The sequence below is a fragment of the Lontra canadensis genome, unplaced genomic scaffold (genome assembly GCF_010015895.1).
Source record: "Lontra canadensis isolate GAN:19392208 unplaced genomic scaffold, GSC_riverotter_1.0 scaffold107, whole genome shotgun sequence".
In the NCBI taxonomy this organism is placed as follows: domain Eukaryota; kingdom Metazoa; phylum Chordata; class Mammalia; order Carnivora; family Mustelidae; genus Lontra; species Lontra canadensis.
Window position 1 is genome coordinate 3,657,815 of NW_022631101.1, and position 21,234 is coordinate 3,679,048.

The 21,234-nt window shown below is 53.9% G+C and overlaps 1 protein-coding gene and 1 long non-coding RNA gene across 3 annotated transcripts in view; one reads left to right on the forward strand and one right to left on the reverse strand.

Annotated features, from left to right (window-relative positions):
* Positions 1-12,937: 12,937 nt before the first annotated feature.
* Positions 12,938-21,234, forward strand: part of SULT2B1 (sulfotransferase family 2B member 1) — a 32,125-nt gene continuing 23,828 nt past the window's right edge. Inside the window, exon 1 of one of the 2 annotated variants that reach the window (XM_032839234.1) lies at positions 12,938-13,178. In XM_032839234.1, the coding sequence (XP_032695125.1) occupies positions 13,108-13,178 (71 nt within the window). In that variant the 5' untranslated portion in view covers positions 12,938-13,107. Of the gene's footprint in view, positions 13,179-17,118; positions 17,235-21,234 lie in introns of those variants that run through there. The other variant, XM_032839235.1, reaches the window with a different exon arrangement.
* Positions 19,184-20,162, reverse strand: LOC116856050. The gene is made up of 2 exons (XR_004380464.1): positions 20,125-20,162; positions 19,184-19,596 (listed from the first exon to the last, which is right to left on the reverse strand). It is a non-coding gene; the product is annotated as an uncharacterized LOC116856050 (long non-coding RNA).

Below are 21,234 nucleotides of genomic sequence, written 5' to 3' on the forward strand. Positions count from 1 at the left end.
GGCCAGTCTTGAGGGACCGAGAGCCCTTCATCTGTGGGGTCTGTGGTGACTCCGGGTAGTGAGGATCAGAATTGAATTGAAGTGTTGGACCCCCAGCTGGGGTCCAGAGAGATGGGGAATTTGTTGGTTCAGGGTGGGGGATGGGGAGGGGGGGACAGCCCACACTTCTGGTGTCAGCGTGCTGTGAGGAGAGAAAACCCTCTCTCCCCCATTTTATTTTTTTATTCGTTTTTAAAGATTTTGGTTTTTTAAGGAATCTCTACACGCCATGTGGGGTTCGAACCCACAACCCCAAGACTGAGAGTCACGGGCTCTCCCACCTCAGCCAGCCTGCCAGGTGCCCCTCACCTGCACTTTAATATAAAATATTTCAAACACGCAGAACAATCCAAAGGATTAGACACTGAATACCCCACACTCGGCCCTTAGAGTCAGTGTAGACGGTTTCACTCTGCTTCACGGACTTTCTGTTCACCGATTTTTTTAAATTGAGATACAACTGACAGGTAACATTGCGTAAGCTCAAGGTGTACCTGTGTGTCAATCTCCTACATTTTACTGTTGCAATAAGATTACCCCTAGAGCATTAGCTAACACCTCTAACACGTCACATTATTATCATTTCTTTTTTGTGGTAGGAACAATAGGGATCTAGTCTCTTAGCAACTTTGAAGTTTATGACACAGTGTTGCTGTCTATAATCACTGTGCTTGGTGCTGGATATCCAGGACTGACTTATCTATCCGTCACAAGTTTGCGTCCATCTTATTTTTATAAGTCAAGTTTCTTGCGGTGTCATTTACCTACGTCATACAATTTCAGTATGGTAAAACTCATCCCCTTAGAGTGCCTGACTCTATTTTATTTTATTTTTAAGATTTTATTTGTTTATTTGACAGAGAGAGAGAGACAGCAAAACAGGGAACACAAGCAGGGAGAGCAGGAGAGGGAAAAGCAGGCTTCCCGCCGAGCAGGGAGTCCAATGTGGGGCTCAAACCCAGGACCCTGGGATCATGACCTGAGCTGAAGGCAGACGCTTAATGACTGAGCCACCCAGGCCCCCCTGGCTCAATTTTGAAAGTACAAAGCTCAATGAGTAGGTTTTTATTGATTGATTTATAGCTTTACTGAGGTCATTAATATACAATAAACTGTACACGTTCGAAAGTACACAGTCTGGCAAGTTTTGACCTCTGTGTCCCCCTACGAGGTCGTGGCCACAGTCAAGACAGTAAACACATCTATCACCCCAAAAGTTTCCTGGGCTCCTTTGTCATTCCTCCTTCCTACCCTTTCCAACCCAATCCCTGTCCCCAACCTCCCACCCACCTGCTTTCTGTCACTGTAGATCAGTCTGCGTTTTCTAGACTTTTATATAAATGGAATCATATGGAACGTTCTATTTTTTGTCTGGCTTCTTTGGCTCAGCAGGATTATTTTGAGGTTTGTCCAACATTGTTTCGTGTATCAGTTCATTCCTTCTGCCCGTGGAGCAGTAGTCCCCGGTCTGGATGGGCCAATCTCCTGACCCATTTGCTTGTTGATGGATGTCTATGTTGTTCCCGATTTTGCTTATAATGAAGTGGCTGTGGACGTCCAGGTCCAAGTCTTGGGACCAGGATGGACGTGTGTTTTCCCTTCTCTTGGGTAAATTCCAGGACTGTGATGGAGGGTCACACCAGTCGATGTTTGCCTTGTGAAGAGACAACAAACTGTTTTCCAACGTAGCTGTGTCGTTTTGTACCCCTCCAGCCATATAGAAGAACTCCCATTGGTTTCACATTCTTTTTTTTTTTTTAATATTTTATTTATTTATTTATTTATTTGACAGACAGAGATCACAAGTAGGCAGAGAGGCGGACAGAGAGAGGAGGAGGCAGGCTCCCCACTGAGCAGAGAGCCCCATGTGGGACTTGATCCCAGGACCCCGAGATCATGACCTGAGCCAAAAGCAGAGGCTTTAACCCACTAAGCCACCCAGGCGCCCCGTGGTTCCACATTCTTGCCAGCACGTAGCCTTTCTTTATTTTTCTTTCTTTTTTTTTTTAAGATTTTATTTTGGGGGGCGCCTGGGTGGCTCAGTCGTTAAGCATCTGCTTTCAGCTCTGGTCATGATCCAGGGTCCTGGGATCAAGCCCTGCATCGGGCTCCCTGCTCGCCAGAAAGCCTGCTCCTCTCTCTCCCACTCCCCCTGCTTGTGTTCCCTTTCTTGCTGTGTCTCCCTCTGCCAAATAAATAAATAAACAAAATCTTTTAAAAAATTTTTATTTTTGAGTAATCTCCACACCTAACGTGGGGTTCAAACCCATGAGCCCCAGATCAAGAGTTGCAGGCTCCGCCAACTGGACCAGCCAGGCACCCCTAGTGGGTATATAATATTCTGACACCAATACCAATTCTGATGTATGGATTTTTTTTCCCCACGCCAAGCAATTCTCCAACTCTAGCTGGGTGCCCTATAATTCAATTAGGACACTGTCTCCCTGGAGACACCATCAGAACCCACAGGTGAAGGGCTCTGTCCTCCAAGACCGCCCTTCCCCCTGTTTTGGATGCCAATGACCCCAGCTGTCACCTTCTATTAGCTGATGCGAGGTTCTAATGACTCTTAGGTTGGATGAATTTGCTGGAGCAGCTCACACAACTCCGAGAAACATTTTACTTCCTAGATTCCGAGTTTATTATAAAAGGCTATAACTCAGGAGCAGCAGATGGAAGAGATGCATAGGGGCAGACGAAGCGACCATGCTCTCTCCAAGCTCAACTCTATTCCCGATCTTCATGGGTTCACCAACTTTCAGCTTTGTACAGAGGTTTCATTATCGGTGTGATTGATTAACTCATTGGCCGCTGGCAATTAATTCCACCCCCAGCCCCTCTCTCCTCCCCAGAGGTGAGGGGGCAGGATGGAGGTTCCTCTCATCTCCAGGCAACCATCCACATCCTTAGGTCTTTTCCAAAAGTCACTTCATTAACATATACTCAGGTGTGGTTGAAACACCATCAAATCATGCTGCTGTTGCTTAGGAAATGCCAAGGGTTTTAGGAGCTTTGTGCCAGGAACAGGGACCAAATATATATTTCTTTTTCTTTTTTAAGTTAAAATTTTTTTAGGAATCTTTGCACCCATTGTGGGGCTCGAACTCACAACCCTGAGATCAAGAGTCACATGCTCTTCTAAATGAGCCAGACAGGTGCCCCATATATATTCCTTATTATAAACCACAACATCACGGTATGCATCTAATCTTTTGACTGATTGATTTTACTTCTTAAAATATTTTATGTACTTTATTGGAGAGAGCGAGAAAGCACGCACAGAAGGAGACCGAAAGGGAGACGGAGCAGGCTCCCTGCTGAGCACGGAGACCCACGCCCCGGCTTGATCCCAGGACCCTGAGATCGAGACCCGAGCCTGAGAGCAGACGCTTAATAGACTGAGCCGCCCAGGCGCCCTCCGTCTTTTGATTCATTTAAAAAGTGAATTGCAGAAATCAGCGCATTTCACCCCACCCTTCCACAACTGTGTCATTCACTCGGGTTCAGCTTTGTTCACAGTTGTAGCTGTTTAAATGGGATGCAATGTACATGGTGTGAAATGCAAAAATCTTAATTCAGGGAGCTTTGAGAAATGCATAACTTAAGCGGTCCTTCCCTTTTGCTGCTCCTGATCGGAGGAGCTGAGAAGCCTGGTCTGTGGTTCTGGATGGAATGCCCCACCTTCTGGGTTCATCTCTCTCTGTGGAGTCCCTTCACTTGGACCACCCACCTGCGTGCGCCGGGTTCCCCCAAAGCTGGAAGGTGTCTCCAGCAGGTCTTCTCACCACTGACATCTGGGGCCAGATGACTCTGAAGTGGGGCCCCCTTGTGTGCCACGAGGTGTTGAGCCTCATCTTGGCCTCTACCCACTATTCCCAGGAGCATCTCCTACCCCCCAGGAGGAGTCCTGGGTGGTGAGGTGAATGGACACAATCCCTCCCCCAGGGTACCGTCAACCAACCAGAAAGACAGGCTGTTACTCCTGGGCCCCCAGAGTTTCTGACTTCTTTGACCTAGGGACTGGCTTTTAAAAGCCTCCCAAAGAGATTTGGATGGGCAGCCGGGATGAGACCTAGTGACTCCCAGACTACTGTTAATTAAGCATCTATTGTGGGCCAGGCAATGTGCAAAACGTTTTTTCCGTGAGGGGTGCCTGGCTCGTTCAGTCGGTGGAGAGCGTGACCCTCGATCGAGTCCCGCACTGGGGATAGAGATGACTTTAAAAGTAATGAAATAAGTTTAAAGATTTTATTTATTTATTTATTTGACAGAGAGAGAGAGAGCAAGTGCACAAGCAGGGGGAGCAGCAGGTGGAGGGAGAGGGAGAAGCAGACTCCCCACTGAGCTGGGAACTCAACCTGGGGCTTGATCCCAGGATCCAGAGATCATGACCTGAGCAGAAGGCAGACGGGTCCTGTCCCCACGCTTTAATAAAACCACCTTTTTGCACCAAAGACTTCTGAAGAATTCTTTCTGGGGGAGCCTGGATGGCTCAGTTAGTTAAGCATTTGTCTTCAGCTCAGGTCATAATCCCAGGGTCCTGAGATCGATTCCTGCATCCGGCTCTCTGCTCAGCTGGAAACCTGCTTCTCCCTCTCCCTCTGCCTGTTGCTCCGCCCTGCTTTGTGCTCTCCCCCCAGCCCATCAAATAAATAAATAAAATATTTTAAAGAAAATAATTTTTTCTTGGCTGTTGGCTTTGAACCGTAATGTTCTTTCCTACATCACTTACTCAGTAAATGCTACATAAGTGTTTCACAAATACAACAGAACTGAGTATGGATCTTGGTATGACTAAAGCATCCCCGGTTGGGTTTGTGCATTGTGCAATGCGGGTCAGTTTCCCTGAGCTGGGAGAGAGCCTGCCGAGTCAGAGGAAGAGTCCCAGGTCCCAGAGGGAAACTGGGATTGCCCCCAGCTCTTACCATCCTTCCATTCTGCTCCTTGACAGGCAGGGTCCCACCTCCAACTTTTGTTCCTGCAGACGGTCTGCCCTTCCCCCCGCCTTCGCCCCCTTCCAGCACTCGCTCAGACGTCACCACCTCTGGTTAAAATCGCCATTCAGGGCTCCTGGCCGGCTCAGTCAGTGGAGTGTGCAATCTTCATCCCGGGGTCCTAAGTTTAAGCCCCACGTTGGGTGTGGAAGTTACATTTAAAACATAAAACAAAAAAGTGCAATTCAACTCCAGACCCGCTCCCAGTCTCCTAGTGCCCTGACCACCCACTGAAAACAGTCCCTCGTCCATGTTCCAGCAACTTCACCTGACTTAAGTTTTTCCCTAGTGCTTGTCGCTCTGGGCTGTTGATGCGATTTTTAGCTGCTTGTTATCTTTCTTGCCGAGGACAGTAGTTTCCCCTTGCTGCTGGAGCAAATTCCCGCAGATGTGGTCATTTAACACAACATAAACTTATCAGAAGTCCAAAGTGGCTCTTATGGGGTAAAAAAGCCTAGTGTGCCCTAGGCTGGGTCTTTTCTGGAAGCTGCAGAGGACACTCCGTTTCTGGGCCTTTTCCAGCCTCTAGAGGCCGCCTCCTGCCTCCCTCGGCCACTGCCCCTTCCTGTCTCTCTCAAACCAGCTGCGGAACATCTGTCTAGACCGTCCAGGCTCCCTCTTTGACTTCCTAGGACCCTTGTGATGACGCTGACCCCACCCTAGAAACCCAGGGGCATCTTCCCATCTCAAACCCTTGACTTGATCGTCTCTCCAAAGCCCCTTTTGCCGTCGAGGTCCCGGATCTGTTCTGGGATCATCGGGGCACGGGGTCATGACTGAGCTCCCGCCTCACACTCTCAGCCTCCGTCCAGCGCTGCATCCCCAGTGCCTGGCACAGTTCTTGGTCCACGATAGGCGCTCCGTAGGAACTCTGTAGGGGTTACTGAGAGAACGAATGGAACACAGGAGCAGGAAGGACAGGGGAGAAGTTTGGTAGAGCAGGTTTTGGGGGATCCGGGGCCAAAGAGGAAGTGTCATCCCCAGAAGGATGTGGAGGTGACGCCCCTGGCCCAAGGCTGGAGGATGATGGAAGGAGCAGGGATGAGCAGGACAGGTCAGTCGGGCGGGAGGATGAAGCATCACTCGGTCCATCCTGTTCTCCAGCCTGAGCCCGCCTCCCACCCACCTACTCACTGCCCTGCCCTCGGGCTGGGCCCAGGTCTTCCTGGAGCCACTGCAGGGAAGGAGGGGGTGTCACAGGGATGCCTGACTGGCACAGCTGGTTTGGCGGGTCCTGGCATCTTGGCAGAGGAGAGCCCTGGGGACAGGCAAGGATGCTGCTGGGAGCACCTGGGAGGACTGGAAGACGCAGGTGCCTGTGGACCCAGCGCTCCCATATCCAACACCCCCAACCCAGAAGCCTCGCCGGGTTCTGCCTCAGCGCCAAGGACCAGGAAGCTAAACTCCCTATGCCCGACCCCCTCCCAGAGCCAGGGTTCCAGGCTCCCAAGTCTTGGGCTCTCCCACATTGTCATCACCCGGCTTCACCTCCGGGGATCCCCACTCTCTGTACACCTGTGCCCCTCTTCTTTTGTGATCTGGTGAAGACCCGGCTTCTCAGGTCCGCCGCCAGTGTCCCTCCTCAGTCTCTGGCCCAAATAAGGGTCCCCAGACGTGCACTCCTCCCCCGACCCCCATCCGGGGACCAGGTGTGGCCGCCTCTGCCTCCCCTCAGCCCCAGCCCTGCCCCAGGAACAGGGTGGGCGGGGCGCCGGGGTGAGTGTGCAGGTGGGGCCCGGCCCCGCAGTATCGGCCCTGGGGCGGGCTCCTCCACTGGGATGGAGTAATCGGGGTGGGGAGCCGAGAACGAGGTTTCTGCAACGCTGCACACCCTGAGATGGACCCACTGATTAGAAGGGAAAGCTGGCGGGAGGTATAGGCTGCCTTTGAGGTGTCAGCCGCCCTCCTCCCTTCCCACTCAGCTTGATATCTTCTTTTGCCCTCTCCAAGGGGCCCCCCAGAGCCTCGGCGACAAGGGCATCCCTCGCCTGTGGCCCACCCCTTCCCTAGGTCGCGGTGTCTAGGTGTCCCAGTTTCGTGTCTGTCTAGGTCATGGGAGTCCCGGCCTCCAGCTCCTCCTTCCTCATCCGACCGAGGAATTCCTGGCCCCCAGCCCCCTCCTCCCTCAGACCCAGGAGCCAGGACCACCAGCTTCTGTACTACTCCCCAATCTAATTCAGATGGATTCCTTATTCCCGACTCCAGGATTTGGGAGCCCTGCCCACAACCTCCGCCCTCCTGGGAACCCAGCCTCTAAGCCGCCAGAGCTGGCCTGGTCCTGGCTCTCCCAGAATTCCCGGCAATTACTAGCTTTTAATGGAAAGGTCAGGCTCTGGAGGTGACAATAGCCCAGATTCTGTGGAAACATGACCTCATGACCCAGTGACCTCCCTTTGCCCACATCTGAGCTCCCAGAACAAAATGGCATAGCCTGGGGCTTCCCAGGGCCCCAGTGGGGGCCTGGGAAAATACCAAGGAATTGGTTTGGGGGGGCCCAGAACAGGGGAACACATGTGAGACCTTCCCTGACATCTGAGGCCAGAGGGGCTCCCCTCCTAGTCAGTGGTGTACAGTGGTGACATATTCATCTTCATGGGGGGCTTGCTGGCCAGCCTAGCCCACCTTTACCTAGCACTGATCCCTGCTACCCTTAACCCCCCAGGGACAGGTCTGAGCTCCCACCCCAGGGCCCCAAAATGTCCCCTTTATCCCCAGATTCTCCCTCCTTGGACAAAGAACATCCCTTCCAGGTGTCTCTCCAGTGTCCGTGTCTTTGTCCCCACCAGACCCTGCACTTGGGAGCTTTAGGCTTCTCACCTGGAGAGGTTCCCCTCCTGGGGCATCCTTGTCACTGGAAAGCCATCCCTGACCTCCCACAGGGGCCCAGGACCTGCAGGCAGGATACCAACCAGACTGCATTTGCCCCAGGCCAACAGACCCAAGCCCACCAGTATGCAACCCACCCATGTTATTTTCAACCTTCCAGTAGCCACATTAAAAAAAAAAGAGAGACATTGATAAGATTAATTTGAGGAATGCATTTTACTTAATCCAGTATGTCTAAAAGACCATCATTTCCCCATGTAATCAATATAAAAATTACTCGGGATATATTTTACATGCTTGAGCTCAATGGCAATGCTCAGTTCCAAGGGTTAAGTCAGAATGTAATCTTTTTTTTTTTAAGATTTTATTTATTTATTTGACAGACAGAGATCACAAGTAGGCAGAGAGAGAGGAAGGGATGCAGGCTCCCCACCGAGCAGAGAGCCCGACGTGGGGCTCAATCCCAGGACCCCGGGATCATGACCCGAGCCAAAGGCAGAGGCTTTAACCCACTGAGCCACCCAGGCACCAAGTCAGAATGTCATCTTACCAAAGCATTACTGTTGCATTTATGAGGAAAGTATTCGATGCTGTTTCTGTTTTTAAAGTTACATGTAAGTTAATTAACATTAAATATAACTGGAAATGTTCACTTCCCGGGTCACGTGAGCCACGTTTCTAGTGCCCATGGCCACATGTGGATGATGGGTCCTGTGTTGAGAGGGCAGCTCTAAGCCATGTTTACTCACTGTCTTGTTTGTGGATGCAACGCCAAGTCCTGCAGAGGAGGCCTCTCCAGAGAGTTGGAGGGATGAAGGATGGGTGGTTGAGGGATGGATGATGGATGGATAGAGGGATGATGGATGGAGGAAGGGATGATGGATGGATGGTTGGAGGATGGATAGATGGATGGATGTTTGGGGGGTGGATAGATGAATGGATAGAAGGATGATGGATAATCCCTGCTCCTCCCAGGGAGCACCAGCGGACACCAGCTTTTCCACTTTCTTCTCCACCCCCCCACACCTCTAAATCTCTTTCCTGTCCCTCAGATGCCTACCCCATGTCCCTGTTGATGGGGTCAGTGATACCCATTATTGTCCCTCCACTCCTGTCATTGGGTAAGAAGCCACCCTGTCTTCTGTTTCCCCTTGCCACCTCCTCAGTAGTCTAGGACCATACAACATGGTCTTGCCTCTCCCCATCCTTACCCACATCTTCTGAAGATCCAACTAATTCTCTAGGCACCACCATCGGCCAGTTGCTCATTCCCCTCACCCTGTGATGATTCACTCATTCCATCCACAGCATTTACCCAGGAACCCCTAAGTCCCAGCAACTTTTCCAGGCACTTCCCTTGGGCTACAAGAGGGGACAAACATATAATAAGCCTTGTCTTCGTGGGACTGACAGTCTGATGAGGAGATAGACAGTCAGCAAGACCAAGAAGTAAAACATTTAGGATGTCAGAAGGTAATGAGTGAAAAGGTTGGAGACCTTGGTGGGCGAGTTCAGGAAGGAGAAGAAGGGCCAGGTACAGTGAAGGGAGGCTCCAAAGCATCCAGCTTTCTGGGAAGTGTACACCAAACAGAGGAACGGCAGTGCAAAGGCCCTGAGGTACAAACATTTCTATGTCTCTGGGTTACTTTATCTAAATGGTCTCTTGTCCAGTCAGGTACAGCCACCAGGTCTTCCTTCTCCCTTCAACATTCTCCTCTAAACTCTCCCTGGGTCTTCCTAGATGTCCTTGTCCCCCAGGGCAATCCCCTTCCCAAGTTTCCTTCCCAGTCTCCCTCGAGGGTTTGAGTGTTCTGGTCCCCCTAGACTGTCCCTCTCCTCTGGAAGTTGAGGTTGGCACAAGTGGGTTTCTCCTCCGGTTCTGACAGTGCTGTGGGGGAACCTGGTACAAGGTTCAGGGGAGGTTCCCATGGGAGGGATAGGACAGGGTTGTCACCTCCTCAGAGCTGGAAACAAAGTCATTAAGGCAGAAGAAAGGCAGGGCAGCCCAGCCCAGAGGGCCAGGAAAGGTGTCCCAGCTCAGCGCCCCTACTTCCCTGACATCAGGGAAGTCCATCATCCCCAGGCAGGGAGAGCAAGCCCTCTTGATTTCCCCCACTCCCTTCAAGGGAGCCCCCTGCCCAGATGGGCACATCAAGGCTAATTCTGAAAGTAGCCAAGGTAAGATTCCAACTCATCTGTTGGGAGTGGGGCTGGGGGAGGCTCCCCACACCACAGCACCTCAGCCGTGGGCCTTTGGGCAGATGAACCAAGGGGGTGTGTTGCCCCGGAATGTTTGTCTTCTGCCTGACATTGGAGTGAGAGTGGGTAACACTGTGTGCCCCTGGGCAGCTCATCCCACCTCTCTGAGTTGCCTTTATGCATCTGTTATGTGAGTCTCATGTGCCCTATCCCTCCTGTGTGCAACAACACGGGGCAGACAATAATTGGTCAGGAAATCGAATTTAATTTAATTTTACTTTATTATTTATTTTTTAAAAGATTTTATTTATTTATTTGACAGAGAGAGAGAGAGAGAGAGAGAGAGGGACGGCAGGAACACAAGCAGGGGAATGGCAGAGGGAAAGCAGGCTTCCCACCAAGCAGGGAACCCAACGTGGGGCTTGATCCTAGGACACTGGGATCACGACCTGAGCCAAAGGCAGACACCTAATAACTGAGTCACCCAGGCACCCCTTTTATTTTATTTTTTTAAATATTTTATTTATTTGAGAGAGAGAAAGAACGCAAGTGGAGAGAGGGGCAGAAGGAGAGGGAAAGGGAGAAGCAGGCTCTCCACATTCTCCTTCGCAAGGAACCCAATGTGGATTCAATCCCAGGACCCTTGGATTGTGACCTGAGCCAAAGGCAGACACTTAACTGAGCCACCCAGGTGCCCCTTGGAAATCTAATTTTAAATGGCAACCATTCTGTATTTACTCAACAAACCAAATTTTCTCTGGCATATATTAGAGAAATGACAGAAAAAATTCTGGGAAGATTCCACTGAACTGTTGATGGTGATTCTCTCCATGGGTAGAAGGGGGCTTACGGCAGTCCTTATTTTCTACCCAGACGTGCCTGCTCGGATATTTTCTTTCTTTTCTTCCGTTTTTTGGGGTTTTTTTTAAACAAAGTACACATATGCCTTCTGTCATATAAAAGTAAGTCATTTCTGAGAAGAACATTGGACTTCGTGGCCAAGTTCAAAGTCTCTGAGGGGTGATGAAATAGGTGGGCTGGGGTTGGAGTTGCAGAGAACAGGGAGGCGTGGCCAAAGATTCTCAGGGGCTGGCATGGATGGAGTACACAGGCAGGAGGCCAGACTCCAGGCAGGACCTGGAGGGCCTTGGGACTGAGGGGGCAGGAAGGGAGAGCTCTGGGAAGGACTGGAGGCAGGGAGACTGGGGTGAGGCTAGGGGGAGGGAGGGAGAGGAGGCCTGGGGGCACACGCAGGGGGAGGGCATGGGGTGGAGAGTCCCAGCACAGGACAGTGGGGCTGGATACTCACAAGCCTCCAGGAGGGAGAGGAGGGGAGGGGCAAGGTCTGGGGGTGACCCGGGGACCCACGGGGCCATCCCCGAGATGGCAACCGGGCAGGAGGGAGGATTCTGGGGAGCCACTCGGGTCCCGCCCCAGCTGGAGATGGGGTGTGTCTGAGTCGCCTGGGAGGGGCCCAGAGGAGATGGTAGGGGCCCTCGTGAGGGGCATCCTCCTGGGTCCTGGGGTTCCAGAAGCTCATGGAGAAGAAAGCTGGAGGTGCCATTAGGACCCGTTAGGGTCCTAACACAGACCTAACACACAGTCAGGTCTGGACGTGTCGACCGGGTGAGGGTTATTTAGCCCCATTCTTCGGATAGAGAAACTGAGGCTCAAGGGGGCACTGAGCAAGAAGGGCTGGGGATTTGCTGGCCCCTGGATGTGGGGGAGCAGGGAGGAGGGAGGCTCCCAGGTGCCCGGGTCAGGGGTGAGGCCCCCCCGAAGTGGGAGCCCGGGAGGGGAGCCCATTGAGCTCTGGAGGGAGAAACTGCAGAACCCAGAGGCCAGGAGAGCGGGAGATGGGAGGGCTGAGCAGAGGATGCTGGGGCCCCCCTCCAGCCGGCCTGGGACAGCCTGGTGAGCGCCCTCAGCCCCAGAGACCCAGAGGCCCTGCAGGCTTGTCTTGTCCACATCACACAGCCATCAGAACTCAAGTCCCTGTGCCCTGGCTCCTGGCTGAGGGAGGGGAAGGCAGGGGAGGGACCCGAAGGCTACAGCCTGGGCTGGAGGGGCCCAGAGGGCCAGTGCGGAGACTCGCAGGGCAGAGGGGAAGGTACTGGGGCTGGGAGGTCACCTAAGCGGCTGGCAGTGTGATCCTGGGCAGCCCGCCTGCCCTCTCTGAGCCTCCACTAGCTCATCTGGAAACGGGGCCTCGGGGAGGGGGTATCACCAAGGCTGTCGAGGACGGGAGGGACCGCAGACCCCGGGGGTCAGACCCATCGCGTTCGGATCCGCTTCAGGCTGCATGACCCCGGTCGTGACACTTTCACTCTCAGCCTCAGTTTCCCCATCCGGAAAGCGGGTATGATAAAAGTGTCTGACTCATCCCCGGGAACAAAAGGGTCCCGCTCAGGAGGTGGGGAGCGCCGTGCCCTAATGTCTCCCATGAGGGCTGCCCGGGGGCCCATCCTCCTGTCCTTCGAGCCCCCGGGGGACACACAGAGCCTCTGGCTTGGGGACTCAGCTGCGTCCCCACCCCTGCCCTCCCCTGCTCTCCCATCCTTCCCCAAGCCGAGCAGGGGGTTCTAACACTGTCCCAGCCCTTAGAGCAGCGCCCGACAGGCCCGAGGCACCCAAGAAATATTTCTTGAATGAATAAATGAATGGATGAATGAATGAATGAACTCTCTGAGAATATGCAACCGGAGACCCCGGGTAGGTGTGCCTGGGGCCAGTAACACAGAAGGTTCCAGTATGGAACTGGAGTAGCCTCCTGGACTCTGCCCCCGGCGGCTGGGGAGATTCCTGGGACGTGTCCATCAGCTCTCCTCCCTCCCCACCCTCGGAGAAGGGTGGCTCCCTCCCAGCCTCTCCCCGCTGTTGGAGGCGTGGGTAGCAGCTGGGAGAACCGGCTGGGTGCTGCCCCTCCCCTTGGGCGCGGAGGTAGGCTCTAGCCGGGCTCCTCTGGTGGCAGACGCCACCACTGCACATACCTGGTCCCCGTGCCGCCTGCTCCCGCTCGTCCTCCCCTCCCTTCCCTCACCGGCCTGCCATGGATGGGCCCGCCGAACCCCGGATCCCGGCCCTGTGGGACACGCATGAAAACAATATCTCCGAACTCAGGTGAGGCCCGGCCCTGGGCACCAGCGGGGAGATCCCCGCCCCCAACCCATTACCCCGGAACAGGGGGTCTGGGGAAGAGCCATGGGCCTCCGCAAGGGGGCCGGGGACCAGCCCCTGCTGCTTCAAACCTGGCGGAGACCCAGCTGGCTCATCCCTTCTGGAAGGGAGTGGGGCACAGGGCAGTGCTGAGTTACTTGGGGGTGCCTGAGCTGTCCCGGACCATTGCGGGGGACCTCAGGGTCTCTGTCTTCCAAAGGCCTCTTCCTGACACAGGGCTGATGAGTGCTGAAGTCTGGCTCTCAGTAATTTCTCAGGAAACCTTAGTGCCTATCGTCTCCTTTTCCTCCTGGACACCCAGAGCACCTTCGGATGGGGGTGCTTTCCCTCATGGGGGCTCAGAATGGGGCACCTGCTCGGCTTGGGGGAGGATGGGAGAGCAGGGGAGGGCAGGGGTGGGGACGCAGCTGAGTCCCCAAGCCAGAGGCTCTGTGTGTCCCCCGGGGGCTCGAAGGACAGGAGGATGGGCCCCCGGGCAGCCCTCATGGGAGACATTAGGGCACGGCGCTCCCCACCTCCTGAGCGGGACCCTTTTGTTCCCGGGGATGAGTCAGACACTTTTATCATACCCGCTTTCCGGATGGGGAAACTGAGGCTGAGAGTGAAAGTGTCACGACCGGGGTCATGCAGCCTGAAGCGGATCCGAACGCGATGGGTCTGACCCCCGGGGTCTGCGGTCCCTCCCGTCCTCGACAGCCTTGGTGATACCCCCTCCCCGAGGCCCCGTTTCCAGATGAGCTAGTGGAGGCTCAGAGAGGGCAGGCGGGCTGCCCAGGATCACACTGCCAGCCGCTTAGGTGACCTCCCAGCCCCAGTACCTTCCCCTCTGCCCTGCGAGTCTCCGCACTGGCCCTCTGGGCCCCTCCAGCCCAGGCTGTAGCCTTCGGGTCCCTCCCCTGCCTTCCCCTCCCTCAGCCAGGAGCCAGGGCACAGGGACTTGAGTTCTGATGGCTGTGTGATGTGGACAAGACAAGCCTGCAGGGCCTCTGGGTCTCTGGGGCTGAGGGCGCTCACCAGGCTGTCCCAGGCCGGCTGGAGGGGGGGCCCCAGCATCCTCTGCTCAGCCCTCCCATCCCCCGCTCCTCTGGCCTCGGGGCTGCAGTTTTTCCCCCTCCAGAGCTCAATGGGCTCCCCTCCCGGGCTCCCACTTCGGGGGGGCCTCACCCCTGACCCGGGCACCTGGGAGCCTCCCTCCTCCCTGCTCCCCCACATCCAGGGGCCAGCAAATCCCCAGCCCTTCTTGCTCAGTGCCCCCTTGAGCCTCAGTTTCTCTATCCGAAGAATGGGGCTAAATAACCCTCACCCGGTCGACACGTCCAGACCTGACTGTGTGTTAGGTCTGTGTTAGGACCCTAACGGGTCCTAATGGCACCTCCAGCTTTCTTCTCCATGAGCTTCTGGAACCCCAGGACCCAGGAGGATGCCCCTCACGAGGGCCCCTACCATCTCCTCTGGGCCCCTCCCAGGCGACTCAGACACACCCCATCTCCAGCTGGGGCGGGACCCGAGTGGCTCCCCAGAATCCTCCCTCCTGCCCGGTTGCCATCTCGGGGATGGCCCCGTGGGTCCCCGGGTCACCCCCAGACCTTGCCCCTCCCCTCCTCTCCCTCCTGGAGGCTTGTGAGTATCCAGCCCCACTGTCCTGTGCTGGGACTCTCCACCCCATGCCCTCCCCCTGCGTGTGCCCCCAGGCCTCCTCTCCCTCCCTCCCCCTAGCCTCACTCCAGTCTCCCTGCCTCCAGTCCTTCCCAGAGCTCTCCCTCCCTGCCCCCTCAGTCCCAAGGCCCTCCAGGTCCTGCCTGGAGTCTGGCCTCCTGCCTGTGTACTCCATCCATGCCAGCCCCTGAGAATCTTTGGCCACGCCTCCCTGTTCTCTGCCACAGTGCCTTTGCATATTCACGTCCTCTGTGGGGATTCCCAGAGTTTTTTTTCTAATCTCCTGAATCCACCTCTGGCCATGCTTAGCTCAAGTTTCTTCTGTGACTCCCTAGCACCCGTAGCGATGGCTTCTGAAACCTTTTAAGATACAGATCTCTTTAGAGGAATCTACTTCTGGAGCAGAAATACATCACAGAGTTCAAGAGGGAGCTGCTCTGGTTTAAAACGGAGGACTAGGGCTGAGGTCCTGCCTCTCACCCTGCTTCTTCTGTGGGAGCTCCTCTCTGTTCCCACAGTCCCCACCTTCCTTAATGCCTGGGCCCCACCTGCTTGCCTCCACTCCCACCGGGGCCGGGATCTCACACCTTTGGGACTCGCATCTGAACATTCCTTTGCCTGGGATGACCTCTCTCCCTGTGTGGCAAACTCCCTTCTCAGACGGTGTCAGATTCTCGGCCACCGCAGCTGGGTTCCCTGACCACACTTCCAGCTTCAGACTCACCCCACGCATCACACTGTGGACTGTTCACAGAAAGGGCCAGAGCTGGGCCACCTCGGGGGCCCTAGCAAGTCTCTGAGAATGATGTCAAGGAATGAATGGAGGTTAGGCAAGCTGGCTGGATGAGTCAGGGCCAGAAGGCAGGTGAGCAGGGGCAGGGCAGGGAGGGAGAAGGGAGAGGAGAGGCAGACTGTGAATTCGAGGGGACCAATGGGACAGTGGAAAATTCCCATGGGGACTATTAGTACCCACAGTCGCGTGAGTGGCTCTTAATGACACCTCCTGCAACCCGGTTCCATTTTTTACAACCCCCCTCCCCTGGAAAACCAGAAAAGCTCAGATACTGCTTGGAGAACACAGGCACACGCGACAGAACTCCGCCACGGGAGAGGATTTCATGGGGGTCGTGGTTGTGGGGAGGAGGAGCCCAGAGACACCAGCGGGACCCGGGGCTCGGAACGTTCTCGTTCGCTGGCTTTGCCATCAATCACGCTTTATAAGTTCTGTGCTGTTCCCTGCCGCTGTGTAGGGGTCCAGTGTACAAAACGGGGATCTCCAGGGCAAAAATCAAAATTTGAAAAGGAAAACGTGGACAGCAGGAGGCAGGCAGAACCCTGACTGTTGTGTTCTGCATCCCCTCTGGTCCTTTCTTTCTTACGGGCTTCCCAGCAACTGTCTGGGATTAACGAGCACCAATGACTAGCTCTTGTCATCCCGTTTATGATGGAGGCCCAGAGAGGTTGAGTGAGTTGCCCGAGGTCACACAGCTTGCCAGGTGGGATGTCGCCAGGGTCTGAAGTGAGGCTGCCTGGCCTCTTGCGTGCCGGCTGGCATGGGCGGGCGGGAAAGGAGTCTGGGGATGAGTGAGGGGAGGAGGGGGAGGCAGCCGCTGGCAGGCCTGATGGGAGGCTTGGTGGGCAGTCCATGCTCCGGCCCGTTTCCTGGGGTGTCAGCATGTTGGGCTGCTCCATGACCAGCCCCTTCTGGAGAGAGTCGAGGCTGGAGGAAGCCAAGCTCGCATTTGGACCTGCTGTCGCCACCCCTCCCTCCCTCCCTCTGATCTTGGAGAACCTGCTGCAAGGCCCTTTCTGATCTCCGCCCGGTTTATGGCTGAGGTCTCTGGCCCTGGTTTTGAAAGTCCTGGCCTCCTCCTTTCCTGGGGAGGGCTGAGCCACTCTAAGATTTTATTGGTTCGATCCCTGCCAGTCACAGAACTGTTTCTCCCAAGGAGAAGGGGGCCGCTAATAAAAAGGTTCTAAGCAGTAAACCAATAATAGGACATTGGACCTCGCCGCCTGGGTGGAATTTGGACAGGCCGAGAGGGGCGGGGACTCTGGGCCGCCGCTAGTAAATAAGGTGCTTTGGGAGATGCTCAAAGCCACCCAGCTGCCCGATGATGATGTGGGCTTGGGGAGCAAAGGGCGAGATGTGTCTCCATGTGTGCACGTGCTCTTTCGGGGCTGGGAACGTGGGAACATCGAGGAGCCGGGTGGAAAGGAAGGCAGTGTCTATGGGAAGGAGAGTGGCCTCCTGGCGGCCCCTCTGGAGGCATCGAATGCCAGGGCAAGGAGGGAGATGCTGGTGTTGCTGGGGAAGCCCGGATCAGAGGCCCCAAGAGAGAGGTAGGAACCAGGGCTTTGCCACTGTCGACAAGAATGCTGGAGCCGTGAAGTTCGCGAGCAGGCAGCCCTGAGTCAAGATCCTGCCCAGGTCGCTCGCTGGCGGGGACCCCGGGGCAGACAGGGGCATTGGAGCTCTGCGTCTGTGAAATGGGTACAGTGGGTGATGCCTGGGGGGGATGGGCCAGATCCAGGGCTCTCTGCTGAGTCAGGGTTTGAGCGTGGTTTTTTTTCCTTCCTCCTTCTCCAAACCCTGTGACCCCCTCCTGAGCCAGGAACTCAGGTGCCAGGAAGGGTGGGGCCAGGGTGAAGAATAGTGATAATTAGAACCTTCCTGAGCATTCAGGCTCCTGGAGGGCTTTGAGTGGATTGAGATCCTTGGGTCCAGGGCCTTGCTCTGAACCGCCCAGAGAAAGGGCTCAGACGGGAGTCCTCAGACTTCGGGAAAGGACTGTCCCTTGGCAGGCATCACCCCCACGAGGGGACCAGTGCCTCTGTGGTCTGTCCACCTGCCAGACCCACGCAGTCCCATAGACTCACAGCGTGAGCCCTCTGAGGCAAACATTTTCTCGCGACCACATTAAAAAAAAGAAAGAAAGAAAGAAAGAAAGAAAGAAAAAACATGGCAAGAGACACAGGCAAAAATCATTTTAATTCTATATTTTATTTAACCCAATATATCTGAAATGCTACCATTTCAACACGGAACTGATAGAAACAATTATCAATGAAATCTTTTACATGCTCGGCACACAAAGCTTTTGGGACTGAGTGGCCTTTTGCTCCAATGAAAGGGCAGCCTTCCATCAGCCTTCCATCAGCCTTCCATCCAGCCTGCCTCTGGGCTCATGGCGTTACAGCTCAAGAAAGTCCTTCCCCGGGCCTGAGTCAAAACCAACCTGCCTGAAAAGCTTTCTGATCATTGGAATCAAGTGTCAGGGTGATGGTGAAATCAGTAATAAGCAAATACTGTTGAAAGGGCCCCCCTTTTGCTCTGGCCACGTTTCAAGGGCTCAGTGACCCACACAATATCCAGGGGGGGAGGCGTGCAGAATTGAGTCGTTTCCATCATTCTGGAAAGTTCTGTTGGCCGGCATGGCTCCAGGCTGTGAGTGACCCAAGGGCCAGGAAAGGTACCTAGTAGGAGCTTAATAAATGCATGTTGGAAGGGAAAGAGAGAGAGAGAGGAAGCATTAGAGAAAAAGGAAAGAAAGAACAATCACAAAGAGCCTCAGGCTAAAGGCACACACAGAGCTCTGAGGCTCGGTGGAGCGTAGAGTATGCAGGGAACTGGGAGAACCTGTAATGGGAATAGAACAACACTGGCCATGCTGGGGTAGGGGCCTCAGAGAGGTGGGGGCTGTGCGAGCCAATGGGGGCACAGTGAATCTACTGGCCCTTGAGGGACAGAGCCTGGGCTGCAGTACAAAGAATTCTGAGAATTTGAAGAGAGTGATTAATTTCTTTAGCTAGATTTTTCTCCATTACTATTATCTTTAGGAAAGTGATATATCAAAGTGATACATCTCAAAAAAAAGCTTTTTTAAGATTATTTATTTATTTATTTGACAGACAGAGGCCACAAGTAGGCAGAGAGGCAGGCAGAGAGAGAAAGGGGGAAGTAGGCTCCCGGCTGAGCAGAGAGCCTGATGTGGGGCCCGATCCCAGGACCCCGGGATCATGACCCGAGCTGAAGACAGAGGCTTTAACCCACTGAGCCACCCAGACACCCCTCAAAAAAAGTTTTTTTAAGTTATTTAAAAGTTTGAGTGGATTTGAAATGTGCTAGAAGTGGAAGGGAGAGGAAGAAACTGGAGAGGGGATTTTACCCCATCAGGATGTAAAACCCATAGTTACAGTAATGCAAATAATATGACCCCCACCCAATGCCTGAGTAATTCCAACTCCTGGTTATTTGCCCAAGGAAATGAGAATGCAGGGCCTCCCAAAGACCAGGATGGGGGCAGCAGCTTTAATAACTTGATCTGGAAACAGCCTAGAATAGGGAAATGGATAGGCACCCTGTGATTTATTTACACAGTGGAATTCAACTCAGCCACAGAAAGGAAAAAAAACTCTAATATACACACAAACACCCATGAATGTCAAGAATGTTACGCTGAGCCAAAACAGCCAGACGCTGGAGCACGTTCTGTAAGACAAAAGTTCTAGAATGGCCAAGACCAGACAACTCCATTTCTGAGGAAAACTTGGGACAGAGATCACCTCTCAGACAGAGGAGGGGACAGATTCGGAGGAGGCAGCAGGGAACTTTCCAGGGCCCTGGGCTTTTCTACGTCTTGCCAGGAGTTGGGATCGCAGGAGGATATGCCTCTGTCAAAATTCACTGAAGAGTAATATATTCCTTCAAAAGGAAAATAATTTTAAAAAGGATGGAAGTGGGATATCTCGCAGCTATTTTTAAGCAAAACGAGAGAGCTGTCGATTGACCTAAAAAAATAAGCAAGGTGCAGAGTAAGGGGTAAGGTCTGAAATCAATATTTTTTCGAAGGAAGAGAGGAAGAGGGGGAGAGGGAGAAGGAGGGAGGGGAGAGGAGGGAGAGGGAGGAGGAGAAGAGGGAGAAGGACGGGGAGAGAAGGAGGAGGAGGAGGGGAAGAGGGAGGTGAACAGGAAGGAGGAGGAGGAAGAGGGAAGAGAAGAAGGAGAGAGAGGGGTGAAGGGGGAGGAGAAGGAGGAGGAAGGAGAGGAGGGGGAGGAGATGGGAGGGGGGTGGAGATGGGAGAGGGGGTAGGGGAAGAGGAGGGAGGGTGAGGAGGAGAGGGAGAAGGAGGTGGAGAAGAAGGAGAGGGGAAGGGGGAGAGAGGGAGGGAATCAGAGCCCTCGCTGCTGTGAATGTTTGCGTTTGCTTCTACAAGCGGTTAAGTTACTCACCAAACTGGTGTTATGCCCAAGTTTTCGCGTCGGAGAGACCACCAAGGAGCCAACATCGATGCAATCCCACGAGGGTTTATTTAACAAGCTTAAGCTTGGGCCCAAGTATACCCGACACAGCGGAGTAGGGACTTGGACCCCGAGTCTAGTTAAGGCAGGGGTATTTATGTGTGGTTACCAGAGGCTTGGCTTGGGGGGCGGTGCTCGGAGCGGGAAAATTTCAGACTTTCGGGCAGTGAGCTGATTAGCTGATAGCTGATTAGCTGTTGCCGGGCTGTTTACAGGATTAGGTATAGCGGTTTTTCTTGGAACTAAAGCAGGGTGGGGTTCCCTAGAACTAAAGTAAAGTAGTGGAAAGTTCAGCCCTTGGTCACAGGGGCCTGAGATGGCTTGGGAAGCTAAGAGGGCTGTCCTCATGCTAACGTTAAACTTGAGGTGGGATGGCCTTAGTTTCCTCGGCCTCCACACCGGTAGTACTGGGATCCCCTAAGGCTGGCAGTGGCATTGTCGGGAGAGACCATTAATAAACGCAGATGATCAAAAGATATAGAGATATGATCCAAGAATTTGTTACTTTCCTAATTAGATTTTCTAAAGAAAGAAAAAGACGCATGCGCCGTTGGAAGAAAGTCTGGCAGACTTCAACAGCCTCCCACTTGGGGTGCTTAACGCGGTCGAAATTCATTGAGGGCTCCCGTTGCAGCCACAAGTGTTTGGGGTCATGTGGCCACGTGTTTGGGGGCCTGGGCTCTTCCACCTCTGACTCCCACATTAACCCCACCCCCCAGACGTCTCTGGGTCCACCTGCCACGGGCAAGGGGCGAGCACAAGCTGTCACGGCCGCTGTGCTCACAGTTCAGAATTCAAGACATAGGGAAGTCATGAAATGGAAAATTCTAGTCTCACGACGACCCCAGACCCATCCCTGGAGTCATCACTTAATGCCTGCCTGTCAGAAATGAACCTTCACTCGTGTATCTCTTCTTATTCATTTCTTTTGAAAACAGAATCAAGATACTACTTCATACCGTTTAGCCTTTTGTAGTATCTGGGACGTTTTGCCAAATAAATCCCACTTCCTTACCCCTCCAGTCTTTCAGTGTGAAAATA